Here is a 27,314-nt window from a genome sequence, read left to right on the forward strand (position 1 = left end):
CAGCAACCCTCAGTTTGTTTCCCGAGATTAAGAATTCCTCTTATCAGTGAGGTCATATGATACATGTCTTTCTCTGATTGACTTATTTCGCTCAGCATAATACCCTCCAGTTCCATCCATGTCGTTGCAAATGGCAAGATTTCATTCCTTTTGATGGCTGCATAATATTCCATTGTTAGACTATGTGAAGCTACAATGATATTTATCCTACTGCAGTTATACTCGGTGTCCCAATTTAACAGTTTCTTAACTGTTCTTCAGGTTTCATTAAGTTATTGGCTCCATTAAAAAGGAACTGTGTCTTTCACAAGGCTTGGGAAGATATTAGAGAATGTGCACTTGATAAAAAGCATTTAATTGATTCCTAATCACTGCCACAGAGCATACATAATGGTTAAAAGCATGAGGTCTGACTCTGTCAAGTCACCTCCTCTAGCCTTCGGTTCCCTCATCTGTAAAAGGGGCAGAACAGTCACTCCACCTCACGGGAATACCTTAGTTAGGAATAACTATCTGATTTAAAAGAGGCAAGTACTCATAAATGGTAGCTACTGGGATCACGATTATCACTATTAGTGACACATTTTCAAGGTCACACACTTATAAAAACTGCTCAATTTAAGACAATGGAATGCCAACTTACAAAAATCGTACCAATACAGAAAATTCTTTGTTGTTCAAAGTGGTGTTTGCTACAGTTCATGCAGTCCAGAGGTTATGATTTGACAGAATAAAATCTGCTAGGATGAAGTAAGAAGAGAGTTGTGATACACTGAGGTTCAAAACAGTGTTAGGAAGGATTCAAGGACAGACCAGGAGATTTTTGTTAAAGAAGCAGGTGAACAGCTAAGGTTAAAATAATAATAATAATAATAATAACAATAATAATAATAAAAATAAATTTTTTAAAAAAGTATACTGAGTGAGCAAAAATTCTGTATTATCTATTAAAAGCCATGAATGAAAAGAATAAACTTGATTTTCTGGTCACTGTCCTAGGAACATAGCTGAAAAATATTCTCCACATTGTTGTAAAGTTGGGCAACTCACTTTTCTGCATTCTTTTCCAGCAAATTATAGCTAGTGAAATGTTTTGGATAGCAATTGCTTTTCCTTCGGTCAACCGAAATGACCAAACAATGAACCTTTAGCACCAACCATTGATCTTGCTAATTGCATCTGCCACTGTATTTGCTTCTTTTGTTTCTAGTCAGTCCTCTTTTACAATACCATTCCAACTGTTAAATGGTCAGAACACACAAAGTGACAGCTTTAGTGCTTCACTGGCAATTTATATAACTGACTGCAACGCTGTTGTTGTAGTGAATCATGATTTATTTCTCTCACACGGCAGCACATAACCTTTTTAAATGCAAGGGGGAAAAGCCAACATCTCCCTAAAGTTTATATATGACCATCTACCGCTATATCCTATGAACTGGATTTGAAAGACAGCTGACCACATGAGTGACAGATTTTTCTTTCTGCAGCTATAACTTTATGCACAATCCACTGATGTATCCCGGGCTCAGTCAATGTTCTTTATTTGCATGTGACTCAGAAGAAGAGCTGGGATATACAGAAATGATGCCAAAACAGCTAACAGAACCTAGAATTGAAGGGTTAAAACAAAGAATACTTGGGGTGGGAACTCTACATTTAAGGGTCCATGGATGGATGTGGGGCATCTTAAAACTCCCCAAGTTATATGTAAAATTTCCTATACGAAAATATACATTTTGGGGAGAGTACCTCTATAGGTTTCAGTGGTTTCTCAAAGGGGTTGGTGATTCTTGAAAAGATGAGAAATGATGGCTTAAGGGAACATGACCTATTGTTGCTAAATAAAAGGGATTAAAGGCGGGGTGCCTGCTGGCTCAGTTGGTTAAGCATTGGACTCCTGACTGCAGCTCAGGTCACGATCTCAGGGTCTTGAGATCAAGCCCTACATCAGGCTCTGTGCTGGGCATGGAGCTTGTTTAGATCCTCTCTCCCTCCCTCCCTCCGCCCCTCCTCCCCTCTCTGAAAAAAAAAAAAAAAGAAACCTAAAGAAATAATATTTAAATAAAAATTAAAAGGGATTAAAAGCATAAATAAGCATGTGAACAATGAAATATCAAAGGACATCAAGTTTTACACCAAGGTGATAAATAAAGAGATGAGAGAAATGATTGGTCCTATGGGCTGAATTGTTTCTTCTCCCCTAAAATTCATGAAGTCTTAACTCCAGATCCTCAGAATGATACTGTGTTTGAAGATAGGGTCTTTACAGATGTCATTTGGCTAAAATTATGAGGTTATTAGGATGGGCCCTAATCCAATATGGCCAGTGTCCTTCTAGAAGAGGAAATCTGAACATAGAGAGTTATATGTGTATGTGTGCACAGAGGAACAACCATGAGGACACAGAGAGAAGGCAGCCATCTACAAGCCAAGGAGAGAGTGTGGAACAGACCTGTCCCATACAGCCCTCAGAAGGAACCAATTCGACCGATATCATGATCTGGAACCTCTAGCCTCCACAAGTGGGAGAAAATAAATTTCTGCTATTGAAGCTACCCACGCTGTGGCACTTTTTATGGCAGACTTCACAAATTTAATGGTCTTAACTGTAACAGTGGATTAAGAGATAATTCAAAAAGCAGTTAAGACCAGGGCACTTGGCTGGCTCTGTAGAACATGTGACTCTTGATCTCAGGGTTGTCAGTCTGATCCCCATGTTGGGCACAGAGTTTACTTAATAAATAATAATAAAGAAATAAATAAGCAAGCAATTAAGACGAAGAGATTATTCTGAGGTTAAAAACAGGGTAATACCAAGAATGAAAGGGGAAATGGTCTTGACATTTGCAAGTAATATGGAAGAGGACAACTGTAATACTTCCACGCCCACTACAGCACCTAGCCAGTGAGTGCAAGGTTGAGAGGATAAACTGAGTAAAAATAACTTCTTGAGACTGTGTAAACAGGCAAGAAAGAGGCAGAAAAATAATTATATTCCATCTGTTCATACTGAAGATTATCAAAAATTAATCCAGACTTCTGCTTTTTAGCCATGATAAAGTAACCAGAAAAAATGTACAATTGCATCTAGACATTGGGCAAGAGGCAGCGCCAGACTCATCCCTGAGAAAAGGAAGTGAGTGTGTGGAACCCTATGATCACCCTAATTTTCCCCTGGAAGCGTTTCCAGATAGTCATGTAGGAAGTGGGAGATCAAACAATACGGTGGCACGGCTGAGTGAAGGAGAGAGATCAGAGTTTGAGGCTACTAAGGTAGTAGGACTTAGTAGGGCAGGGTAGTAGAAACAAAGAAGCTATAAAGAAAAAAGAGCGCCAGATAACTGCACAGGGGTTCCTGTATGTCTTTGGCTTAATAATAACTGCAATGTCCAGGGCAAGGCTAAGAAAGAAAAAAAAAACTACAGAAGAGATAAAGCCAAACAATTACTGGAGTGTGCACAGGGCTAGGAAACATTCATTTCCAGATCAGCCAGAGAGGAGAGACTTCACTGAACACCCTGGTCATTCAACAGAGATCCCAGAGGTCTTAGGAAAGGACTAATCAAATCCACAAATAAAGTCTAGTCTGGACCAACCCTAACCAAGGTTAAAAGGAGGCCTTGAAAAAAATCAAGCTGGTCACAAAGAAATTAACTGCTTCCTCAATGAAACTCAAAAACCTACCAAAGGAGACAAGAATATCTATACATTCAAAAATATACTATTCATATCTACTATGACATTATAATAAAAAATACTAGACATGCAGAGAAACAGGAAAAGGTGATCTATAAACGAGAAAAATCAGTCAACAGAAACAGATTAAGATATTACATCAGCAGACAAAAAATGTTAGAACACTTGTTTAAAATGTGTTTGAGAATTTAAAGGAAAATGTGAACATAATAAGGAAATAAATAGAACTGTTTAATAGGGAAGTGGAATTATAAGAACTATATGGATATACTTGAACTGAAAGATGTAAGATCTGAAATCAAAATTTCACTGAACAGGCTTATCAGAAGATTAGACACTGCAGAAAGATCAGTTAACTTGAAGACACAGAAAACAAAACAAAAAACCAACTACCCAAACTGAAGCACAAAGATGGGGACAGGGTCTAAAGAGGAACAAAATAAGAAAGTTTTATACAGTTGACTTGTGGAAGATATCAGGCAGTCTAACATAAGTGTAATCTGACTTCCAGGAGAGGAAAGAGAAATGAGAGCTAGCTCCCTAATAGGTAATAAGTAGGTAAGTACATAAATATAGAAATAATGGCTAAAATTTTTCCAATTTGATGATTATTGTAAACCTATGTATCAAAAAATTTCTATAAAACCCTCAAGAAGTAGAAACAAAGGAAACCACAGGAAGGGAAATAATTAAACTGCTGAAAACCAATGATGAAGAGAAAATTTTAAGAGCAGTCATAGGAAAACAGACACATTACACAGACCAATAGTAAAAATGGCACCAAAACAATGCAAAGTAGAAGACAACAGAACACTACCCTTAAAGTGCTGAAAGGAAAAAACAACACTGTCAATCTAAAATTTTATATCTAGAAAAAGATTCTTCAAAATGAAGGCAAAATAAAGATAATTCAGATGAAGAAAGCTGAGAGAATCTGTGGTCAAGTGATACAACGAGAAATATAAAAGGAAATTCTTCAGGATGAAAGGGTACGAAATGGAAGCTCAGATCTATATCAAGGGGTAAAAAGCACTAGAAATGGTATGTCTGTCAGTAAATACTAAAGATTTTTTCTTTTTCGTTAACTTATTTAAAAGATAGCTTACTTAAAAAAATTATAACATTGTTACTTGAGATTTTAACGTATCAACCCATTTGACTTGACATTTGTAGAACACTACAGGATACATAACATTTTCATGTGTATATGGAAAATTCATCAATTCAGATAATATGCTGGGCCATAAAACAAGTCTATAAAACATTTAAATAAGGAGAATCATACATATTATGATTTGTGATCATAATTAAATTATAAATCAATAACAAAATGATTGCAAAATCTTCAAAAACAAATCATCTCTAAATAACCCACATGCCAGGGCACCTGGGTGGCTCAGTCAGTTAAGCATTCGACTCTTGGTTTGGGCTCAGGTCATGATCTCAGGGTCGTGAGATGGAGCCCTGCATTGGGCTCCATGTTCAGTGTGGAGTCTGCTTGAAATTCTACCCCTCTCCATGCCCCTCTCCCCACTCAGGCACACACTATCTCTCTTTCTCTAAAATAAATAAAATCTTTAAATAACCCAACATGCCAAAGAAGAAATTACAAGGGAATTGGAAAATATTTTTAAATGAATGATAGTTATGGGTGCCTGGGTGGCTCAGTCGGTTAAGCATCTGCCTTCGGCTCAGATCATGATCCCAGAGTCTTGGGATCGAGTCCCGCATGGGGCTCCCTGCTCAGTGGGAGCCTGCTTCTCCCCCTCCCTCTGCTGTTCCCCCTGCTTATACTCTCTCTGTCTCTCTCTCAAATGAATAAAATCTTTAAAAATAAATAAAAATAAATGAATGGTAGTTAAAACATAAAAACATGTGGGATGTAGCTCAAACAACCACTAGAGAGAAATACATTTCTATAGGTCTATAAATGCTATATTAGGAAAGGAGAAAGACTGAAAATCAATGATCTAAGCTTTCCCCTAAAGAATTTAGAAAAATCAGAGCAAATTATTCTCAAAGTGAGCAAAGGAAAGCAAATCAATGAAATACAAAACAAAGAATAAAGGAATTCAATCAAAACACCACCAGTTTTTTAAAAAGAGAAATAAAATTGACAAAGCCTAGGCAGACCAATTAAAAGCAAAGAGGAGAAACACAAATTACTAGCATCATAAATAAAAATGGGGATATCATCATAGATGCTACAGATCAAGTTAGAAGAAACACAAAATTACCAATGCTCAAAGAAATAGAAAAAGCTAAGGAGTCTTATATCTATGAAAACAAAATTATGAATTATGAATTCATCATTCAAAACTTTTTCCACAAAGAAAACTCAAGACCACAGGGCTTCACTAATGAATTCTTTCAAACATTTAAAAATATCAGTTTTACAAATTGTATCAGAACAGGATATTCCTAATACAAAAACTGTACATAGATACTATAAGAAAGGTAGAGAACAATATCCCTCATGAACTGAAGTAAAAAAATTTTCAAGAAAATATTACCAAATCCAGAAATACATAAAAATAAAAATACAAAAATCAAAAACCATATGATTATCTCCATAGGTGCAGAGAGAGCATTAAACAAAATCCAACACCCTTTCATGATGAAATCATCCTACAAGAAGGAACAGAGGGCACTTCCTACACCTGACAAAGGTCATCTACAAATAACTCACAGAAAACAAATTTAATGGGGAAAGACTGGAAGCTTTCTGTCCAAGATCAGGAATAGATAGGGATGTCTGCTCTTGTCACTTCTATTCAACATTGTTCTAGAGGTTGCAGTCAAAGCACTTAGATAAGAAAATGAAATAAAAGGCATCTACATTAGAAGAGAGGAAGTATAACTATCTTTAATTGCAGATGACATGACCTTGTATAGAGAAAATTCCTAAGGAATCCACTAAAAACTAAAACTAAGAAACAAGTTCACCAACATTAGAGGACACAAGATCAATATAAAAATCAATTGCATTTTACATACTAGCAATGAACAAACTGAAAATAAGTACAGAAAACAATTTTATTTACAATAACATCAAAAAGAATAAAATGTTTAGGAAATTTAACAAAGGAAGTGTAAAGCATATACTCTGGAATTGACAAAATATTGCTGAAAGAAATTAAAGAAGATCTAAATAAGTGAAAAGACATTTTATGTTCATGGATCTCAAATTTAATATAAGACAGTAAGACTCTCCAAAATAATCTACAGATTCAATGCAATCCATATCAGAAGACCAGCTGGCTTCTTTGTAGAAATTGATAAGCTGCTCCTAGAATTCATATGGAAAGTCAAGGGACTCAAAATAGCCAAAATAATCTTATAAAAGAATAACAAAGTTGGAATTAATATGTCCCAATTTCAGAACTTAATACAAAGCAACAGTATTAAAGACAGTGTAGAACTTCCATTGGATAGACATATAGATCAGTGAGACAGACTTGAGAGTCCAGAAATAAAATCATGTATCTATGGCCAAATAATTGTTAACAAGGGTGCCAAGACCACTCAATGAGGAAAATACAGTCTTTTCAATAAATGGTGCTGGGACAACTAGATAGCCACATGCAAAACAATGAAATTGAACCTTTATTGCAGCACATAACAAAAATTAAATGGATCAAAAGGGATCAAAATTCTAAACATAAGAGCCAAACTTGGGGGAGACCAGGGAATTGTGGAATGACAGCTAATGGGTACAGAGTTTCTTTTTAAACTAATCAAAATGTTCTAAAACTGTGGTGATGGTTGTACAACTCTAAACATACTAAAAATGCTGAATTGTATACTTCAAATGTGTGTATTATATGGTATGTGAATATTTCAATAAAGCTTTTGTTAAAAAAAAAAAGATAATACAGTAATACCAAGCGGGCTTTAGTATAAAAATATGACACTGATGTAACATGTGAACAATCAATGTAATTTGCCACACTGGCAAATAAAGGAGATGTTCTAGTTAGCTACTGCTGTATAACAGAGTACTCCAAAAGTTGGAACTTAACACAAATAACATTTATTATCTTAACACTTTCCCAGGGTAGGAATCTGAGAGTGGCTTAACTGGGTAGTTCTGGATCAGAGTCTTTGCAAGGAACAGTCGAGCTGCCATTTTGGGGCTAGTCAATGACTGGGGCTGGATGATCCACTTCCAAGTTCATTCAATAAGGTTGTTCGCAATATGACAACTAGCTTTCCCCAAGAGCAAGTGACTCAAGAGAGTGTGAAAGAGAGAAAGGGCAAGAGAGCATACCCAAGATGGAAGCTGCAGTGTCTTATAATTTAATTTCACAAGTGACATGTTGTTATTTCTGCTGTATTATACTGGTCACAGAGATCAATAGGAGCAGACTGCACAAGTGTATGAATACCAGGATACAGGAATCATTAAGAGACACCTTGGATGTACCAGAGGAGAAAAATCATATGATTACCTCAAGACAGGCAAAAAAAAAAAAACAAAACAAAAACAAAAAGAAACAAAACAACAACAACAACAAAACCTTCTGGCAATATTTAATACCCATTCATAAAAACTTAAAGGAAGCTAGGAATAAAAGGAGACTTCCTCAACCTGATAAAACAGTGTTTTCTAAAGACATATAACTAGTATCCATTTAACAATGAACAATAATACTGTCCCCCTAAGATCAAGATAAGACAAGGATATTCCTTTTCACTGCTTCTACTCCACAGTGTAGTGGAGGACCTAGCCAGTGTAATAAGACAAGAAAAACAATAAAGAATAGTAATTGGAAAAAAAGAAATACAATGGTCTTTTTGGGGAGACATGATGATTAGGTATGTAAAAAATCTTAGGAAATAGGCCACAAAGAAAAAAAAGAAAGTCAAAACAAATAAACCAACAAAAACCCTACCAGACCTAGACTTAAAAGGGAATTAAGAAAAACCACAGGAACCAAGGTCAATTTACACAAAATTTTTGTATTTTTAAGTGCTAGCAATAATGAAAAATGAAATTTAAAAAATTCCACTCACAATAGCATCAAAAACCTAAAATACTTAAGGATAAATTTAACAAAATATATGCAAGTAAAAACTATAACATTGCCAAGAGAAATTTTAAAAACCTAAACAAATGGAGAAATATATCATGTTCACAGATTGGAAGGCTCTATATTGTTAAGATGCAAATTCTCTCAAACTGGTATGTCACTTCAGTCAAATTCCAATCAAAACCCCAGCAGGCTGATTCTAAAATGTATATACATGTACAAAGGACACAGACTAGCCAAAACAATTTTGAAAAAATAATTTACGCCATGTGATTTCAAGACTTCTTCCAAAGCTACAGTCATCAAGGCAACATGGTACAACAAGGGAACATGATATACCTACATTTAAAGCGTAAATTAGCTTTTGACTAAACACCAAAGCGATTCTTTAGGAAAAAGAAATTATTTTCTACTCATGGTGCTAAAAACATTACTTGTATGGAAAAAAATTATATCATACACATAATTTGAGCTGATCATAGACCCAAGCCTACACGAAAGCAGGGTTTTTCTTTCCTCCCCCTCACCACCCACTGATACCTCCCAAGGGACTCAGAACAGCACATGACACAAGGTTGGTGCTGAATAAATATTTGGTGAATAAAAGAACTATGCATGAGAAAAGCAACCTGCCACTGTAAAAAATAACAGGAAGGGACCAGTGAGTGGGACAGGGAATGGTCAGGGAAGGGCTCACTGAGAAAAAGTGTCATGTGAGTTGATAGCTGAAGGTACCACCTCTGCAACTAGTCGGGAGGTGACAATCCCAAGCAGAAAGCAAAGATCATGAAGAACTAAGAGGCCGACATTGAGAGCAGCCCGTGAGTGAGTGAGGGGCCAGAGCAGCATAAAAACATGGAGGACAGATCATCCAGGGTCTTTCAGAGGGTATGTTAAGGGTATGTTAAAGAATTCTAATCCCAGAAGTGATGTAGCCCACTATGTGGTTTCATAAAAGCATCTTGAGTGCTGTGTGAAGAATGGATTGAATGGAGCGAGGTAGGAAGCAGGGAAACCAGTTAGGAGGCTCCTGTAGCATCCCCAGTGAGCGGAGGGGTGGCACACTCCTCGCAGGATGGAAGTTCAAGTGTAACACTATAGAGCTGGCATTCTAGCAGATTTGGGGATCAGCTGTAATTTCCGTTTGTTATTTTCAACTATTTGTTTTGTTGTTTCCTTCAAAGATTCCCTTTATGAGGGGAGGGACCCTGTCTATTTCATTTAGTACTGTGCCCCAAACCCAAAAGCTTACAGGAATACACCATAAGGAGCTGGAGGTCAGAATTCTGACATGGTCGATAGGGGCTGCCCAAGGAGAAGAGACATTCTTCTTAGAATAGCAAATATAAAAGGCAACAGAGAGGGTACTGGGCTCTATTCAAATCGCGAAACATATGTTGACAATGAGCATGGGGATGTTTGCTAAAATTAGAATGCGTGCTACTGCCTAAAAGTTTACGGAAGTACAAACGGCACCGTCGGACGCTTCCGCGCTGCAGGTGGTCAACTCACGGAATTAATACTCAGTTGAAAACGTGAACAACTCGGAAAGGTCTAGATAAACATAAATAAGCAAAGCCACGATGAGTTGTGATAAGGCACAGTTTTGTGCTCTATCACTCAATCTCTGGTGTTGCCAGCATTAAGGACACCATCCTCCACTTTACCCCTATCCCAGCCGTGGCCCTCCAAAACACACTCACACATACAACACTATTCAGGTCTAAGTTAGTATAACATGGCTTATTTTTTTTTTAGTACAGGAATACTATAATATCTAGGAGACGGCTTTGAGGGAAACGGTACATAAACATAAGATATTATATATGTATTTAGGTGATAGGAACTGTAGTTACAGATATGCCTCTGGAATTAAAAAAAAAATGAAATCTAGAATCTCAGTACCGCCGGCCTTTCTCCCAGGGCAGGAATACATTTAGTGTCCTATTAAATCAAAGAATGGTCCACTGCAAACAGTGGCATGCCTTACCAGCTGGTGTTAACACAGACTGATGCACATGTTCAATCACACTGAACCTGACAGTGGGCTTCCTGAAATTTATAATACAGAGTGGAAACGGTTTTGTTGTAACTTCCCACCCCTTTTAAGGCAATAGCTCACCAGGCAGAAATATAATTCACTGAGGATTTTTAAAATCCACACTTAGAACATTTTCTGGGGTTAAAAATTCACTGAAATAAAATATATAAAATGGAACTTGTTAAAAAATATCATGTAGGAGACTGACGGGAATCATTTTTGATTATCAACTAAGACCATGGGAATCAAAGCATAGGAAATATTTCTTGTGAAGTTTGTCAAAAGAATATTAACACAGAAATAAAATGTAAAAGCATGTAATAGAATTCCAGCCAAAACTGAAAGTTTGGTCAAGATTTCCTAGTCCTGGCATTTTCTTTATTTTTCACAGAATAAAAATTAAGGCATCTGTCTGGAATCACTCTCATCCGTCACCTAACAATAAATGATGTTTTTTAATTGTTTCAGTATTGCTATATTTATGGATATACTATTTAGGGGAATACTTTTTGGGGGGGTGTTCTTTTAGCTTCTTTTTAAAAAAAATTTTTTTGAGTATAGTTGACACACAATGTTTCAGGAAATTTCAGGTGTACAACACAGTGATTCAACATCTCTATCCATAATGCTGTGCCCACCACCAGCGTCGCTACTGTCTGTCACCCCAGGACACTGTTACAGTCCCACCGACTACATCCCCTTCCATCCCCATGACTTATTCATCCCCTAACTGGAAGCCTGTATCTCCTACTCCCCCTCCCCCAACTTTGCCCACCTCCCCACCCCCTTCCCTCTGGCAACCATCAGTCTATTCTGTGTAAATGATTCTACTTTCTGTTTATTTGCTTTGTTTTTTAGATTCCACACGTGAGCAAAATCACATGGTATGTGTCTTTCTCAGTCTGATTTATTCCACATAATACTCTCTAGCTCCATCCATGTTGTCACAAATGGGATGATTTCATCCTTTTTTATGGCTCTATAATACCCCACTGTACATATACATCACATCTTCTTTAGACGAATGCTTACTTCTGAAGTTAAAAGATCTGAACTAAAAATCTGATTTCGTCAGGACCATGTCAGTAACATAGCTTTGGTCAAGTCACAATCTCCCTATACACCTTGGTTTTGCCACCTTTAAAATGTGGCCAAAGAACTTTCCTTGCCTACATTATAGAACTGAGATGAAAGTCCATGAAACTATTCGGTAAACTGTATTTCGTGTAAAAACTGAGGTATTTACGTAATTCCACCTAGCCTAAAAGTCACTTCAAAAACATGTTTATGATCAACGGCCAAATTCAATTTTGTACAAGTGGCATACTTTATAATTCCATGAAGTAAGTACTCACCACTCACTGCTCTATTAAACTGGCATATCATGAAATTTGGCAACCATTTCACAGATGAAGTATTATGTCTTTGGAGGTACGTATCTTTCTATTTAATCCAGAGAGCCTTTCCCCCCTGTAAAATGCTGTATTTTTATATTTTACTTTGTCCTAGAATGGATGTAAAGCAAAATCAGCCAAGGGCACAGTCGGTTAAGCAGCCAACTCGGTTTCAGCTCAGGTTGTGATCTCAGGGTCGTGAGATCGAGCCCCGCATCAGGATCCGCGCTCAGCGTGGAGTCTGCGGGAGATTCTCTCCCCCTCCCGCTCCTGCTCTCTCTCTAAAATAAATAAATCTTAACAACAACAAAAAAAGCAGCCGGTGGTCCTACTCTTGGTTAGCCTGGTGTAGTTATCACAGATTGTGGTGGAGTTCGTCCCACCTTCCAGCGTAATTTGTGTAATTACAAGTTTATTATTAAAACTGTGACCCTGGAACTGAATGGACGGCAGTGAAACCCTAACTTCCTGCCAGGCCTCTCGTGCACCCCGAGTATTTGCCACGTGGAGCTGCTCCCCTGGGCCTTCAGTCTCCCACTCCCCAGCTCTGCCCCTGTGCTGCTTCTTGCCGTCCACACAGGAAGCTGATGGACAGCCATTCTTCTACCCACAGGTTCAGCCAACCCATCAATGTGCTCTGGAGACTCTGGCTTTCTGACCTTCTCCCTTTCAAACGGGTGGGGCATCGGCAACCGCTATGCTTAGACTGTTTGAGATGAGCCCCAGCTTCAGAAAACCGGCCCCTAGGGAGTCAAAATTTTATAGTATAAAATTCACTGTGTGTGTTACATGTACACATACACACACACACACACACCGGTGTACCTATGTTCACTGACCTAGTACTTACTGAGCAGTTGTACTTACTCCTGAAACGGGGCTCAGTTCTAGATGTGGATTATTCTCTAATCTTCAGAACCACATTACGACCAGGGACTACTACGAGCCCCATCCACATGAGGTGCAGAAGGTAGAATAACCTGTCCAAAGTCAGAGAGCACTGAACCCTGGCCTGGTGATGAAGAGGCAAGCCTCTACATCCTATAGTACACATTAAAACATGTGTTGTTGTTGTTTTTAAACCTCTGGTTAAGATACGTGGGAAGCAACTGGATAGAAATAACACCAAACACAATAAACAAGACACTTACAATCTGGGACTTGATTGACCAAAAAGAATACTGCATTTCCTTCTTGCCTGCCTCCGTAAAGAAAGCATTTTTCTTTTGCTCCTCAACTCCCATAAAGGGATTAAGAGGTATAACACAAAGGGTTTTTTAGAATGGTATCTCCCCTCTTTCTTAATTCTGTTCATTCTACACAATTATAACTGGAGGAAAATTCTCAATTCCTGACATCACTTACTCTTTGAATGGAATGAGCGTTTGTTTCCACTCTTCACAAATAGGCTAGAAAGGATACATATGCTTCTCCTATTTCTGTAATAAAAAATCCTATTGATTCCTGGCATACAAATCAGGACGCTCCACCTGCTAGGCCCAGGTGATGCAGCACTGCACACGTCCTTCCCACGGGCTGCCTAAATTGCTGTAGATACGGTTCCAACATCGAAACCCCTTTGCTTTGTTGCATGCCTAGCTGACCGACGTCCTTCCCTTCTCCAAAGGCAATTACCTGGGGGACAAATGCAGGAGAAGAGGTCCCGGGACTGTCTAGAAGCCCAGAAACCAGAAATGTTTCCAGCAAGAACAAGTCAGGGGACCCTGGACAATTTGGCAGAGACCATGCAAAGACATACAATGCCCATCTTCAGCTCAGAAGTCAACAGCTGTCTTGTGCATGAGAGAAAAGGCAGAACGGAAGAGAGGACAGCTCAGAGAGCCACCAGCTCTGACATCACAGTGAGGCTGCTATCCATTCTGGCGCTCCGTCTGCTTGGACGCCTGGTCAGGGCATGTGCCCTTCCTTCCTCCCTAGCAATGCAGGCCTTTTCTCCACTCCACTCACTCATTCTTCCACTAAATACAACCGGGTGAAACTTCACTTAGTCACATCGCTATTCTTTTGAAAAGACTGACGACTGGCTGCAAATACAGGTCCCACAGACACCTTCGGATTCAGGCAGGCTCAGAGGAAGATTTCAGCTGTGTCTACTTCCTGCTTTCACTGGCAGAATTAACTGCACGTGTCAGGAAAAACACTTGTCCTATGAAGCGAAGCATGCCCACCGCATAAGCACGGGGGAGCCACTGTGGGGCCAACTGGGGGACCCACAGTCCCTGCCACAGATACCTGCTTGGGAGCCAGGCTGACTCATGAAGGTCCCCAATCCTTCTGACTTTAGCGTTTAGGAACTAGAGAGCTTCAAGGCTCTACCTTCTATGGTCACACCCATGGAATCTCATCTACTCGGTGGCGTTACATTTATGCTGATAATGCCTCAAATTATATATTAGCCCAGACCTCTCTTCCAACTCCAGACCCCACTATCCAGGTGCCCTCTCGATGAGACATCCGAAAGGCATCTCAAATTTAGGATATCCACAACTCAGCTCATGACCAGCTCCTCTCCTCCCCACGTCTCCCCACCCCTTCCCATTATCTTCCCCACCCTTTTAGCTCCCCAGGTCCAAAACCTCACAGTCAACCTCCACTCTCTCCCTCTCCCAAGTCATCACTAATTCCCATTTGTTCTCCCAGAATCTGACCATTATCACCATCTGAATGAAAGTAGAAGGGCTGCCTTCCTTCTGGAGGCTTCAGAGGAAAATCCATTTCCTTGCTTTTTTCAGCTTCTGGCTTCTGGAGGCTGCCCACATTCCTTGCCCCAAGGCCCCTTCCACGGTGCATCACTTCAACCTCCTGACTCAGTCATGGCATCTTCGACTACTATCTCTGACCCTCCTGCCTCCCTCTTATAAAACTCATATGATTACACTGGGCTTACCTTGGTAATCCAAGATAATCTCTGCACCTCCACATTCTAAATCACATCAGCCAAGTCCTTGTGCCATGCAAGATGACAAATGCCCAGGTTCTGGTGATCGGGGCAAGGGCGCCTTTGGGGGCCATTATTCAGCCTGCCACACCACCTCACTCAGAGCAAAAGCCCAAGTCCTTACAATGCCCACCAGTTCCCATGTGATCTAGTCCCCACCTCCGAACTGAGCTCACCTCTTCCAACCCTCCCCTCGCTCACTGCGTCCCAGCCACGTGAGTCATGCTGCTACCCAACACAGGACCATCTCAGGACCTTTGCACTCGCTGTTACCCCTGCCAGGAAAGCTCCCTCTCTCGTTTAGGTGTCTGCTCAAATGATACCAGCTTATGAGTGAGGCTTTCTCTGCTGACTCTGTATAACAGAGTGCCCCAACTGGGACACTCCCTTCCATGCTATTTTTTCACGGAGCATTTATCATCTGATGTGCTATCCATCCATCCACGCATCCGTCCTCCCCCACGGCAGGATCACAGGGGTGTCTGTCCCTTGTCATATCTCCAAGAAATAAGCATGAAGCTAGGGCCCAATAAACAGTTGATGAATAAATGAGTTTTAATTTACTGGAAAGTAAGTTCTTTGAAGACAAGACCTGGCCTAAAGCAGGAACTTAATAAATGTCTGAATGAATAAAAAAAACTAATGGGTGAATGACAGACCCAGTTTGCATCTAATTTGCTATAGGTATATGGACCAACATCAAATCAAGTGCATTACTGCTTAGCAATCCGACACAACAGGTAACTTATTCAGGATTCGCAACAAAAGTAAAGTAATATAATTACCTAGAAAAAATTCCAGCCAAGCCCCCGACTTTATTTTGCTGTGTCCCTGAACATTTCAGCCCTGACACATCAGAACTCATCTGGATTCCCGTGCTTGGTTCAAATACTCTTACCAATAAGGCTTCAAGCTGTTAGAAATCCCAAAAGCACTTACTTCGCTTATTCTGCTACATAAAATATGAACATACAGGGGAGAGATCATTATCCACATTTGAAGATGCACCCAGGAGCAAACCTGCAGCCAGGGGATGCTGTAGGGACACACAGAACCCACTTCAAGTTCATCAGTCCCTAGCTCAGTCATCAGCCAGCCAGGGCAGCTCCAGAGGCTCACCATAGCCATTGAGGACAAGTCAAACCAAAGACATTCCCGCTGTGGCTGGATGGCTAAGGGAGGGGCCAGGGCGGCGGCGGGGTCGGGGAGGGGGAACCCCACGGACAACGCAACCGCCGGGGAACCGCCGAGCCAGATAGCACTTGTGCTACCGAGGGCATCTCTTCTGCTCCCTGCAGTGTCATTATGGTCCGGCTGCTGACACACCAGCCCAGCTGGCCACGCAAGGCCACGCTGGAGGGCTCTTCTCCTGCTCCCCTGGGGAGGCGAGCCAGCACTGGGCTTGATTCACACTTGGAAACCGCTTTCTGGGAATCCTTTTGCGGGCACGAACGGAAACGAGAACAGCACGGTGGTTAGGAATCCTGACCCGAAGAACAGGCCGACAGGATTCGAATCAAGCCTCTGTGACTCACTAGCTGTGTCCCGATGGGTGTCCCTCAGCTCCAGTCTTCTTACCTCGAAAAAGTCGGCTTATATGTCACGACGATTACAGGAGACAGAGCAAGAAAAGCACTCGTCATGAGAGCCCTTGGCACAGGAGGCCTTCATACGTACTGGCTATTATAATAGCTATTATTATATTCCCATGTAGTATATTATTCTTGATTCTAAAAAAAAAAAAAATCGCCGTTCAAAAATAAAGAATACATCTGTCTTCATCTTTAAATTAGATTTGTAACAGTAACTCCCAGGGGTTTATCATTTATTTCCAGCTAAGTATTTGCCTGTAATTAGGGGAAGCTGCCACCAGGCAGAAGTTGAGATTAAGCTTTGCCTAGGTGTGCCTTAAAAAATAAAGTCATTTAGTGACTTTCTCCTCAATTCTATTGTTGAATAAAAAAATAATAATAATAATTTGTTACTGGAGAGCTTAACAGAAATGTTAGATAAATGTGACTAGATGCCATATTTAAATAGGATAAGCAATGTGAGTTTTCAAAAGATAGAAGTACATAGGTGGGTGGTCACCTGGGTTTATTTTTCTAACAAAGTAGCATCTGATAGAAACCGCAAAAAAAAAAAAAAATCACTGATTAATGCCCTATATTGCCTCTTGGCTTGAAAAATGAAACAAAACAATAACAAAATATACTGAAAAAAAAAATTTCTCCTAATCATAATAACCAAGGATGCACACCAGAGGCATGGAGTGAGCTTTTCCAAATTATATAAGAATTAGTCTTGAGGTGCTTGGGTGGCTCAGTCAGTGAAGCGTCCAAATCTTGATTTCAGCTCAGGTCATGATCTCGGAGTCATGAGATCGAGCCCCACTCGGGCTCAGCACTCAGCACAGTATCTGCTTAAGATTTTCTCTCTCCTTCTCCCTCTCCCCCTCTCCCTGCACATGTACTCTCGCTCTCAAATAAATAAATAAAATCTTTAAAAAAAAAAAAAGAATTAGTCTCACACATGGAGATTTTGATTCAGTGGTTCAGGGAAGAAGCAGGTATTTGTATTCTGCAGAAGTCCCCCAGGTATTACTAACGCTATCCCCTATGGTTAACAATCACTGTACAAACTCTTTCTTTTGACAAGGAGTTTTTTTGCCTTAAAAACTTTTGCAGAGATCTTTTCTTGATCTCCTGGCCTGTTCCTAAAGTAAGACGTGTCTACTTGGAACTCGTGAAGAGAAGGTGCTGAGCTACTTATCAGCCCTTGAAATCAGTACAAATTCCTCTAGACACTATACAACAACAAAGTTGCTGAAGGAGATGGGGTAGGGGGGCTGAAACTCGACGTCTGTTCCATGAAATCATGTGAATGCTTTTCCTTTAGACCAGCACTGCCCCATGGAACATCCTGGCTGGCGGAAACGTTGTGTACCTATGTTTTTCCACAGGGTAGCCACGAGCCACACATGGCTCCTGAGCACTTAGAAGTGTGGCTTGTGGCTTCCATAACCAGAAGTACTGCTCTGGACAGACGTCAAACTCTGGCTGCGCGTGGCCATCCCAGTGCCTTGCTAACTGAGGACCTCATTTGATTAACCTGTTCAGGACTCATTCCTTGAGCACCCAACTCAAGCCTAGCACCTGGCAGGCATGGGGGATAGAGCAGGGAGCAGAAACAAAACCCCACTCCCCTCTCATGGAACTTACATTCCAATTTTTAGTAACTGGCTTCTTTCAAACCACCAGACTCATGTGAGGTACTTGCTCCAAGAACTTTGGGTTAAATGTGTTTTTTAAAATTATGCTCTTTTGAAGCAGAAAGACAAAATATTCATGGTTTGAGGGACAATACAGTTCAATGGACTGAAGAAGTTAGAGGACACAGAGAGTCTGCACAAGCAGAGAGAAGTAAGCACACGAAAACCTTCCAGAAGGGCAGAAGAGCCTCAGCCATGGGATAACACGTTTGAACGTTTTTTCCGAGGAAGGTCCTAAGCCCACCCTGGGCCAGGTGACTGGGCAGGCAGAGTGTTAAGAGTCATCTGCCCCAGGAGCAGGACCAAAGGGTTCCCAGCTGGAACATATTTAACAATTCCCACTGGAGATGGATCAGAGGAGAACCAGATGCATGACTAGCAAAGGTATTTTCACGCAGCTGTAACAAATACTTTAGGTGATACAAGTTTTCAAGAGACTGAAATTAAAAATTAAGAGATTGAAAAAGTAAGAGTGATGGTTTGATTAGGAAATTTTAAAAAATCATCAGCTAGCAAAGGAGGAGCCTCAGGCAAGCCCATTACTACTAATCTTGGGCTCTTCCCCCGCCCTCCCCAAACACCGTGCAGGGGCTGAGCGGGCTGATCACCCCTCAGCAGTTTCTCGGGCCCTCGGTGCCGTGTGGCTGCCGAACAGAGCAGCAGGACTGGTCAACCTGTAACAGCTGACCCCTGGGCAAGGACAAATGCTACTAGAAATGATCAGAAAGGGCACCTCGGTGGAGGGTGCCTGCCAGGAGGAGCGAGGGTTGTTCAGAATTGCCGCATGTGGATCATTGTTATTAATTAAACCCCGAACTAAGATCATTCATCAACAACCTTACCTAGTTCTGGGGGCAGAACGGTCAGGCGATTCCCCTGAATGTGGAGTTCCTTAAGCTGAGTAAGCTCCCCGATTTCTTTAGGCAGCGAGATCAGGTCGTTATCCCTAAGGCTGAGCTAAATATAAGAAAACAAGGAGTTGTCAAAACAGTGTTCACATAAAGAGGCGTTCAACAGCAACTCTCGTCCTTTCCCGTGCCCTCTCTCTTCTAAAGGCTCAATCCCCTCAATTTATTTACAAGTGCCTGCAGATGAACCAGAAACAGTAGCAGAAGGAGTGGTTGATTCCTGCAAAACAAACCGTACTCCTGCTCAAATTGACTTGATTCCACTCCTACAAGGGCTGCAGAAGTGAATTGATTTTCTAAGAATTTAGATAAATTACTTACTATCTGCAACTTTGTGAGCTTCCCAATATCTGGCGGCAGGATTTCAAAATCGTTGTCACTTAGATAGAGTGCACGCAGGGTGGCTGCAAATTAAACAGCAATATATAAACAGGGTGGCACGGAATCCAACCATTTGAGGTCTGATCAATACAAGGGAGTCCGCTTTGATTAATAACCCCGGCTCAGTGAAAAGCCTGTGACACACCTAGGGCTCACAATAAGAAGAAGCAGGTCAAACTTAGATTTACTGGCTTATTGTGGGGCTGGTGTGTTCAGGAAAACATCTATATCCAAGAGGACTGACACAATTAACAACGCTGGACACCAGCAGTTTTTGGCACAGGGTTGCAAGACGCTTTCAGAAAAGATAGCTATTTTTCTTCTGTTATTTCCGATACACATTTATGCTCTGCATCCAAAGGGTAACCAAGAAAACCACCGTCACTTGTATCAATGCTGAGGGCAAAAGAGCTCTATCACTGAAGTGTGACTCTGTTAAAAATAAATAACCAAAAGGCTTTCTGGTGAGGAAGACCATAATCACAGTTCATTGTTTCCGTAATCAGACTAATTATTATTATTTCTCTAGCCTTAACAACAAAAATAAATGAAGACAAAGGAGCTTAAAACTAGAGAAACCCTAACTTAGGCAGAATATCGGTGATCAGAAACTTGTTCACAATATTACACAGTGATAACATGACCTGCAAACTATGGAAGGAGAACATTCTAAGGCATCTTTTTGATCCCTAACCAAAAAGGAGAAGTATAATCAGATTTGTCTGTTTGTTTGCTTACAGGTATTCAATTACATTCTAATGTTTTAAAATCCGACAGAACTCTATGTCAATATACACAACAAAATTTCCTTCGTGGCCCAAGAAAATATTTTAGAATTGGCTTCATGTGCTTGAGAAAGTCTGGGAATGAGAATATGCATAAGGTTATAAATGAAATTTTGGAGACAAGCTCAGAAAATTCAGAATCGCTGGATGCCATACGTGTTGTCACTATTTGGAGAAGCAGAACACTCATTTAAGGAAAGCAAATCTTTCCTAAATATTTTGTGAGTTCTCAGAAAAAAACCAGTTTTTCCTCATTTTTTATGAGTATCTACAGCAAGAAATTTGTTTGCATAGAATGCAGGTGAAAAGATAAGGTGTGTTTATCTGTGACAAACAATTTCTTCATGTTTGATTGCATACTACAGACAAAAGAGACTACATCAATGAGATTACTTTTTAAAAGACTTAAAACAAGAATCCTCCTTGGAAGCGTCAAAAAATCCTGTTACTGGTTTATTAAGGGATATTTTTATAAATAATTGGTTGGAATATCTTTGGGGACATAGCTTACAAAGAGTTAACAGCAACATGGGAGGACACATACATTATCATATTTTTTTGGCATGCTCTTTAAAAAGAAAAGTCAAGTTCTTTAGCTAAATGTGAGACTTGATCTCATTTAGGTACATAATCTCTATCCGGAAGTTAATATGACATTACTAAGTCCACTTGAGCGCAATGGTGTCAGGTAACTATATATCAAATACACATACTGCTGAGCTATGAAGGAATATTCAAAAGAAATGTGTGAAGAAAAAAATATATACGTCCAATAATTTCTCTTGGAGTTTGGGCCCTGGCAAATAAATTTCACTTTCAGAATGCAAAGTACCATTTTAAGGAGATTTATAGAATTAAAAGTTTCTTACTAAGGTAGAAGAAGTTTCCGGGAAGAGAATTTTCATTCAAGTTGTTGTAAGTCAAATCAAGGACCTCAAGAGCTGGGAGGGAGCCAAATCCTCGAGGCAAAGTGTTTAGTCTATTCATGCTGTGGTTGGGGGGAAAAAAATCCAAGACGTCACACACAAAACATACGTTCAGACAATACTCATATCACCTCTGTGTCACAGGCCTACGAGCCGTATGTGAGAGACTGAAAGCTCAGAAGAGGCCATAATTCTGCCATCACTTTATGTTCTTTTAACCAACACAGTAATTGTAGTCAGAGAATCTCCATGGTCATGTAACATTTGAAAATGTCTCATTTTCTGCAATGGTGATGCTTACTGTGTTACAGAAAAACTTCAAATCATCACAAAGTATCTGTCCTTCTAGAGAACTTCCTCATGTATGTAGCAATAATAATTCCTCAAAAGATACAGAGTAAGTTTGTAGTTTTTAGACTGTTGGCTTTATTTCATTTATTCCTCCCAATGGGAGGGAAAAAAAAAATCACTTTTTTGTTCTGCAGCTACTAACGTTCAAAATGATCTCCAGTCACGACAGTGGTTGCCAGGGGCTGAGGGCGACAGAAACAGGGAGTTGCTGTTTAATGGATACAGAGTCCATTTTGCATGACGAGAAACTTCTAGAGATTGACTGCACAACAATGTGAATATACTTAATGATACAGAATCGTACACTTAACAACGGTTAAGACAGCAAATTTTATGTCACATGTATTTCATCATAACTGAAAATCAAAAATATATATGTGTATCTCCAATGAAATCTATTTTCTTATTTTCTTCAAGACCCTTATTTTTTTCTTTTTTTTAAAGATTTTGTTTATTTATATGACAGGGAGAGAGAGATAGAGAGCACACACAGGGGGAGGGGCAGGCAGAGGGAGAGGGAGAAGCAGGCTCCCCGCTGAGCAAGGAGCCCGATGCGAGGCTCCATCACAGGACCCTACAATCATGACCTGAGCCAAAGGCAGATGCTTAACTGACTGAGCCACCCAGGCACCCAAGACTCTAATTTTTCTTAATGTGGTTCCCTCTGAACATACTTAAAAGAGGATTTAAAAAAATATATATTTTTTTTAAGATTTTATTTATTTATTTGATAAAGAGAGACACAGCAAGAGCAGGAACACAAGCAGGGGGAGAGGGAGAGGGAGAAGCAGGTTCCCCACCGAGCAGGGAGCCCGATGCGGGGCTTGATCCCAGGACCCTGGGATCATGACCTGAGCCGAAGGCAGACGCTTAAATGACTGAACTGCCCAGGCGCCCCTAAAAAAATTTTTTTACACTTTGAATTTTATTTTGGCACAGGGAATGATTGAGGGTTTTTTAAAATTAACATATAACGGGGCGCCTGGGTGGCTCAGTTGGTTAAGCGACTGCCTTCGGCTCAGGTCATGATCCTGGAGTCCCGGGATCGAGTCCCACGTCGGGCTCCCTGCTCAGCAGGGAGTCTGCCTCTCTCTCTGACCCTCCCCCCTCTCATGCTATCTCATTCTCTCTCTCAAATAAATGGATAAAATCTTTAATAAAAAAATAAAAATAAATAAAATAAAATTAACATATAACGTATTATTTGTTTCAGGGGGACAGGTCTGTGATTCATCAGTCTGAAACAATTCACAGCGCTCACCATTTTTTTTTAATCTAATATAAGCTGAGATACTGAAAGGTCGGAGAGACTGTGATGCTAAAATAATTCTAGGCCTCGAGCCTTCTCATACAAGATACAATCCTGTCCACACCTGCCAACCACCCACCAGCCAGGCCAAACAAGAAAGAGCTGACAACACAAGAGGAAACCAAGAGAAAAGTGATTTCTACCTCTTGGGTAGAAAAGTCATTGGTTAACTTTACACTTAATAAAATGACCTCCATAGGGACGCCTGGGTGGCTTAGTCAGTTGAGCGGCTGCCTTCGGCTCAGGTCATGATCCCGGGGTCCTGGGATCGAGCCCCGCATCAGGTTCCCTGCTCAGCGGGGAGCCTGCTTCTCCCTCTGCCTGCCATTCCCCCATTTGTGCGCGCTCCAGGCTCCCGGGAACGCTTAGAACAGAGGCAGGGGTAGAACAAAGCAAGGTGAGATGAGCAGTCGGGCTCTAGCGCTACTAGCTGGGTGACCTTGGGGAAGTGAGTCAGCTTCTCCGACACCCAGTTTCTTCAACTGTAAAATAAGACAGCCATACCTTCCTAGCGGGGATGGGCAGGAGGATGAGAGCTGAAAAATCTGAAGCCCGTAGAAAGATCTGTGGCTCGCAAATGGTTCCCAAGAAATGAGAGCTGGAACCACAGTTATTTTTCACGAAGTCATTGTTTGAGAAACACTGTGCCTCAAACAGGTAAGCTCACCCTGGGAGAAGACCACCGCGGGCAGCCTGAATTATCCAGTGTGGTTTTCCTATCTGTGTCCTACCAGCTGACCCTCACATCACTTCAGCGTTCTCAAACAAAGTTGCTTATGGCTCATTTGCGCCATAATGGTATAAATTCTTTTGACGGCACCTGGACATTTTTCCCAGTGCGTTTTGGAAATGGCAAAGTGCCTGCATGTGATGTAGAAATTTGTAAAACCAGGTAGTTGAAGGCTAGTCAGCATCTTTTTTCTTTCTCTTTTTCACAAGCTAGGAAGGCCCTTACTTAATGCTTCCCTTTCTAGAACGTTCCGATCTCCAGAGGTCTTCTCATGTTATTCTTGCTTGAATAAAACCTTCTTAGCTAAAGGTAACAATTTTTCTTACGTCCACAGTGACCTGCTCACACACTTAGCCAAAAAAAAAAAAAAAAATCCAAATTTGTGAACACTCAACAACGTACTTGGTGAAAACTTCTAAGTCTGACAAGATGAGCTCCAGCATCTCACTGGGTCAAAAATTATTCCAGAGGAGTTGGGCATGGTGCTTCTGCAGTCAGATTATCCCAGAAATAATTACCGACAAGGAGCCGATGTGGCTTTATATTTTACGGAAATTAACTCTGTAAAATGAACCACGTTTAAAGAATTAAAAACATAATACAACTTGACTTATTCAGATGGCCTAAAAATCCTCTCAGGCCTTGCCATCATCAGAATAAACAGCAAATACTATATAAAATTTTAAAAGCAACTTCTGGTTGAGCATGCTGAACGAAATCTGCATATGTGTGGCCTAAAGGCTCTGCTGTAGGGTCTCCTGTGTGTATATACATAATTTTTATTTTAATTCCAGTAGAGTTAACATTCAGTGTTATATTAGTTTCAGGTGTGCAATTTAGGTATTCAACACTTCCACATAAATCACCCGATGCTCATCACCACAGGTGCACTCCTTAATCCCCTTCACCTGTTTCACCCATCCCCCCCCCATTCTGCTCCCCTCTGGTAACCATCAGTTTGTTCTCTATAGTTAAGAGTCTGTTTTTTGGTTGGTCTCTGTTTGTCTTTGTTCATTTGTTTCTTAAATTCCACAAATGAGTGAAATCATACGGTATTTGTCCTTCTCTGACTTTAATTTCACTTAGCATCATACTCTCTAGGTCCATCCATGCTGTTGCAAATGGCAAGATTTCATTCTTTTTTATGAGCAATATTCTATTGGGTGTATATACACCCCTTATTCTTCATTCATTTATCCACTGAAGGACACTTGGGTTACTTTCATATTTTGGCTATGGTAAATAATGATGTAATAAACATAGGGGTGCATAAATCTTTTCAAATTAGTGTTTTAGTTTTCTTTGGGTAAATACCCAGTAGTGCAATTGCTGGATCATAGGGTAGGTCTATTTTTCATTTTCTGAGGAACCTCCATACTGTCTTCCACAGAGGCCGCATCAGTTTGCATTCCCACCAACAGTGATGAGGGTTCCTTTTTCTCCACAACCTCACCAACAGCTGTTGTTTCTTGTGTTGTTGATTTTAGCCATTCTGACAGGTGTGAGGTGCTATCTCATTGTGGTTTTGATTTGCATTTCCCTGATGATGAGTGATGTTGAGCATCTTTTCACGTGTCTGTTGGCTATTCTGGATGTCTTCTTTGGAGAAATGTCTGTTCATGTCTTCTGCCCATTTTTTAATTGGATTATTTGCTTTTTTGGTGTTGAGTTTTTTAGTGTGTATATTTTTATTTGAGCTGCTTACTCTAAGGAGTCCTCTATTTATGACTTGTCTTAAACAGGGCTATGTAGGTATAATTCTTTATGCCACTTGAGGACAGAAATATCCTTTACTGAAACTCATGTTAATTCCTCTCCCAGAGAACGAAGAATTTTTGTTCAAACTTTGACAACCCCATCTATACAGCTATGTAATTAAATACAGAAAGCTTTACACAATCAATAGAATACCAAGAGCCGAAAAATGCAAACAGCTCTGAAAACAACAGAGGGAATTAAGATGCGTTTGATAAAAAAAAAAAAAAAAAAGAAAAAAAAAACTTTGTAACTCTGTCCTAAGGTACCTCCAACCCAACCAAAAAACACCTGAGCTCATGATGTTCTTTCCACAACTGTCCTCATCTTTATTTCCATTTCAGCTGCCCACACAGATCCCCAGGCATCACCCCATCCCATCAGCTACTGTCTTGTCGGTTTTATCTCCTCTATATTTGTCACCTAAAACCCCTCCCCCACCTTCACTGTCACTGCCCTAGTTCTCCTGGAATGCTAATCTCCCACATGCTTAAGGGTCTCCTGACCTCTAACCCTACTTATCCCAAACTCCCCTCCACATGACCTTTCGCACAAAAATCCAAACCTTTTCTCATAGCTGCTAGTCTGCTGTAAAAACTCCTCCAAGGTCAGCAGGACAAAAACAGAGCTCCTTTACTTGGCACACAGGGCCCTTCATTAACCTTTGCCTCCCTGCAGTTAGAGACCTGTGTTTACCGTCTGTTTCCCCACCTGTGATGTACATGCCATAAAGGCTGGACGGCTACTACCCAGGACAGTGCTTGGCCCACCGCTGGGAGCTCAGGAAGTACTCAGTAAATAAACAGCAGGCATTCACGCTTCTTCGTCGGGCCTCCTCCCTTACTTACCACTTCCTGCCTCACACTTTACACTCAGCAACACTCAACGACCTGCAACTCCCGGAACGTGCAGTACCCTGAGCTTTTAGTCCTGTCCTTCCCGCAGGCTGAGGCGCCTTCACTCTGCTTCTGAGTCTGAGAAATTCATTTTCCTGCATCAAGTTTCAGCTCAAATACTGCCCCCTGCAGGAATCCTTCTGACAGCCTCCCCTGTGGACTGACACCCTCGTCCATGTCTCCACAACCTCGGGCATGTCAGTGGCCCCACAGAGACTCCCACTGCTCCCCTACAGCCGGCTCTGCCCCATACTTAAGGCCAGGGACTGAGCCCCAACACGAGCAAGGTTCCTGACACAGATCACAGTCACGAAATAAATGAAATAATAAATAAAACGAAGATGATGAGGATGGTGGTGGTGATAATAGTTAACATTTACATGGTGCTTACTACCCGCCAGGTACTGCTCCTAGCGCCTTATATGTAAATAACTCGTTAAATACATGAATCAACAAATTAACAATAAGAATGTATTGAGTTTTTTTTAAGATTTTATTTATTTGAGAGAGAGAGAAGAGAGTGAGCACGAGCAGGGTGGAGAGGGGCAGAGAAAGAGGGAGAAGCAGGCTCCCCGCTGAGCAGGGAGCCCGATGTGGGACTCGATCCCAGAACCCTGGGATCATGACCTGAGCCAAAGGCAGAAGCTTAAGCAACTGAGCCACCCAGGGATCCCAAGAATGTATCTAGTTTTATGCGTCCAGTAAATACAGCTAGTTTTAGCTTCTGGCTTATACACAAATTAAACATAGGACTTAATTTTCAAAACAAAGATATAAACAAAGGATCCTTTCTTTTCTGCTTTGACAGATGGGTGTACAATCTCCATATTTGTAGGGGGACAAAAGCCATCTGATTTAAGTGACGCTCCCCCACCC

At 40.7% G+C, this 27,314-nt stretch overlaps 1 protein-coding gene across 5 annotated transcripts in view; it reads right to left on the bottom strand.

Annotated features, from left to right (window-relative positions):
- RSU1 (Ras suppressor protein 1) overlaps positions 1-27,314 on the bottom strand; it is a 172,560-nt gene that overhangs the window by 109,825 nt on the left and 35,421 nt on the right. For all 5 annotated transcript variants that reach the window (XM_081820681.1, XM_081820679.1, XM_081820678.1 and 2 more), the window contains exons 4-6: positions 21,341-21,459; positions 19,627-19,709; positions 19,240-19,354 (exon numbers count right to left, since the gene is read on the bottom strand). In XM_081820681.1, the coding sequence (XP_081676807.1) occupies positions 19,240-19,354; positions 19,627-19,709; positions 21,341-21,459 (317 nt within the window). The remainder of the gene's footprint in view (positions 1-19,239; positions 19,355-19,626; positions 19,710-21,340; positions 21,460-27,314) is intronic.

This window comes from Leptonychotes weddellii, chromosome 5, assembly GCF_054177405.1.
Source record: "Leptonychotes weddellii isolate Sample4059 chromosome 5, ASM5417740v2, whole genome shotgun sequence".
NCBI classification, from domain to species: domain Eukaryota; kingdom Metazoa; phylum Chordata; class Mammalia; order Carnivora; family Phocidae; genus Leptonychotes; species Leptonychotes weddellii.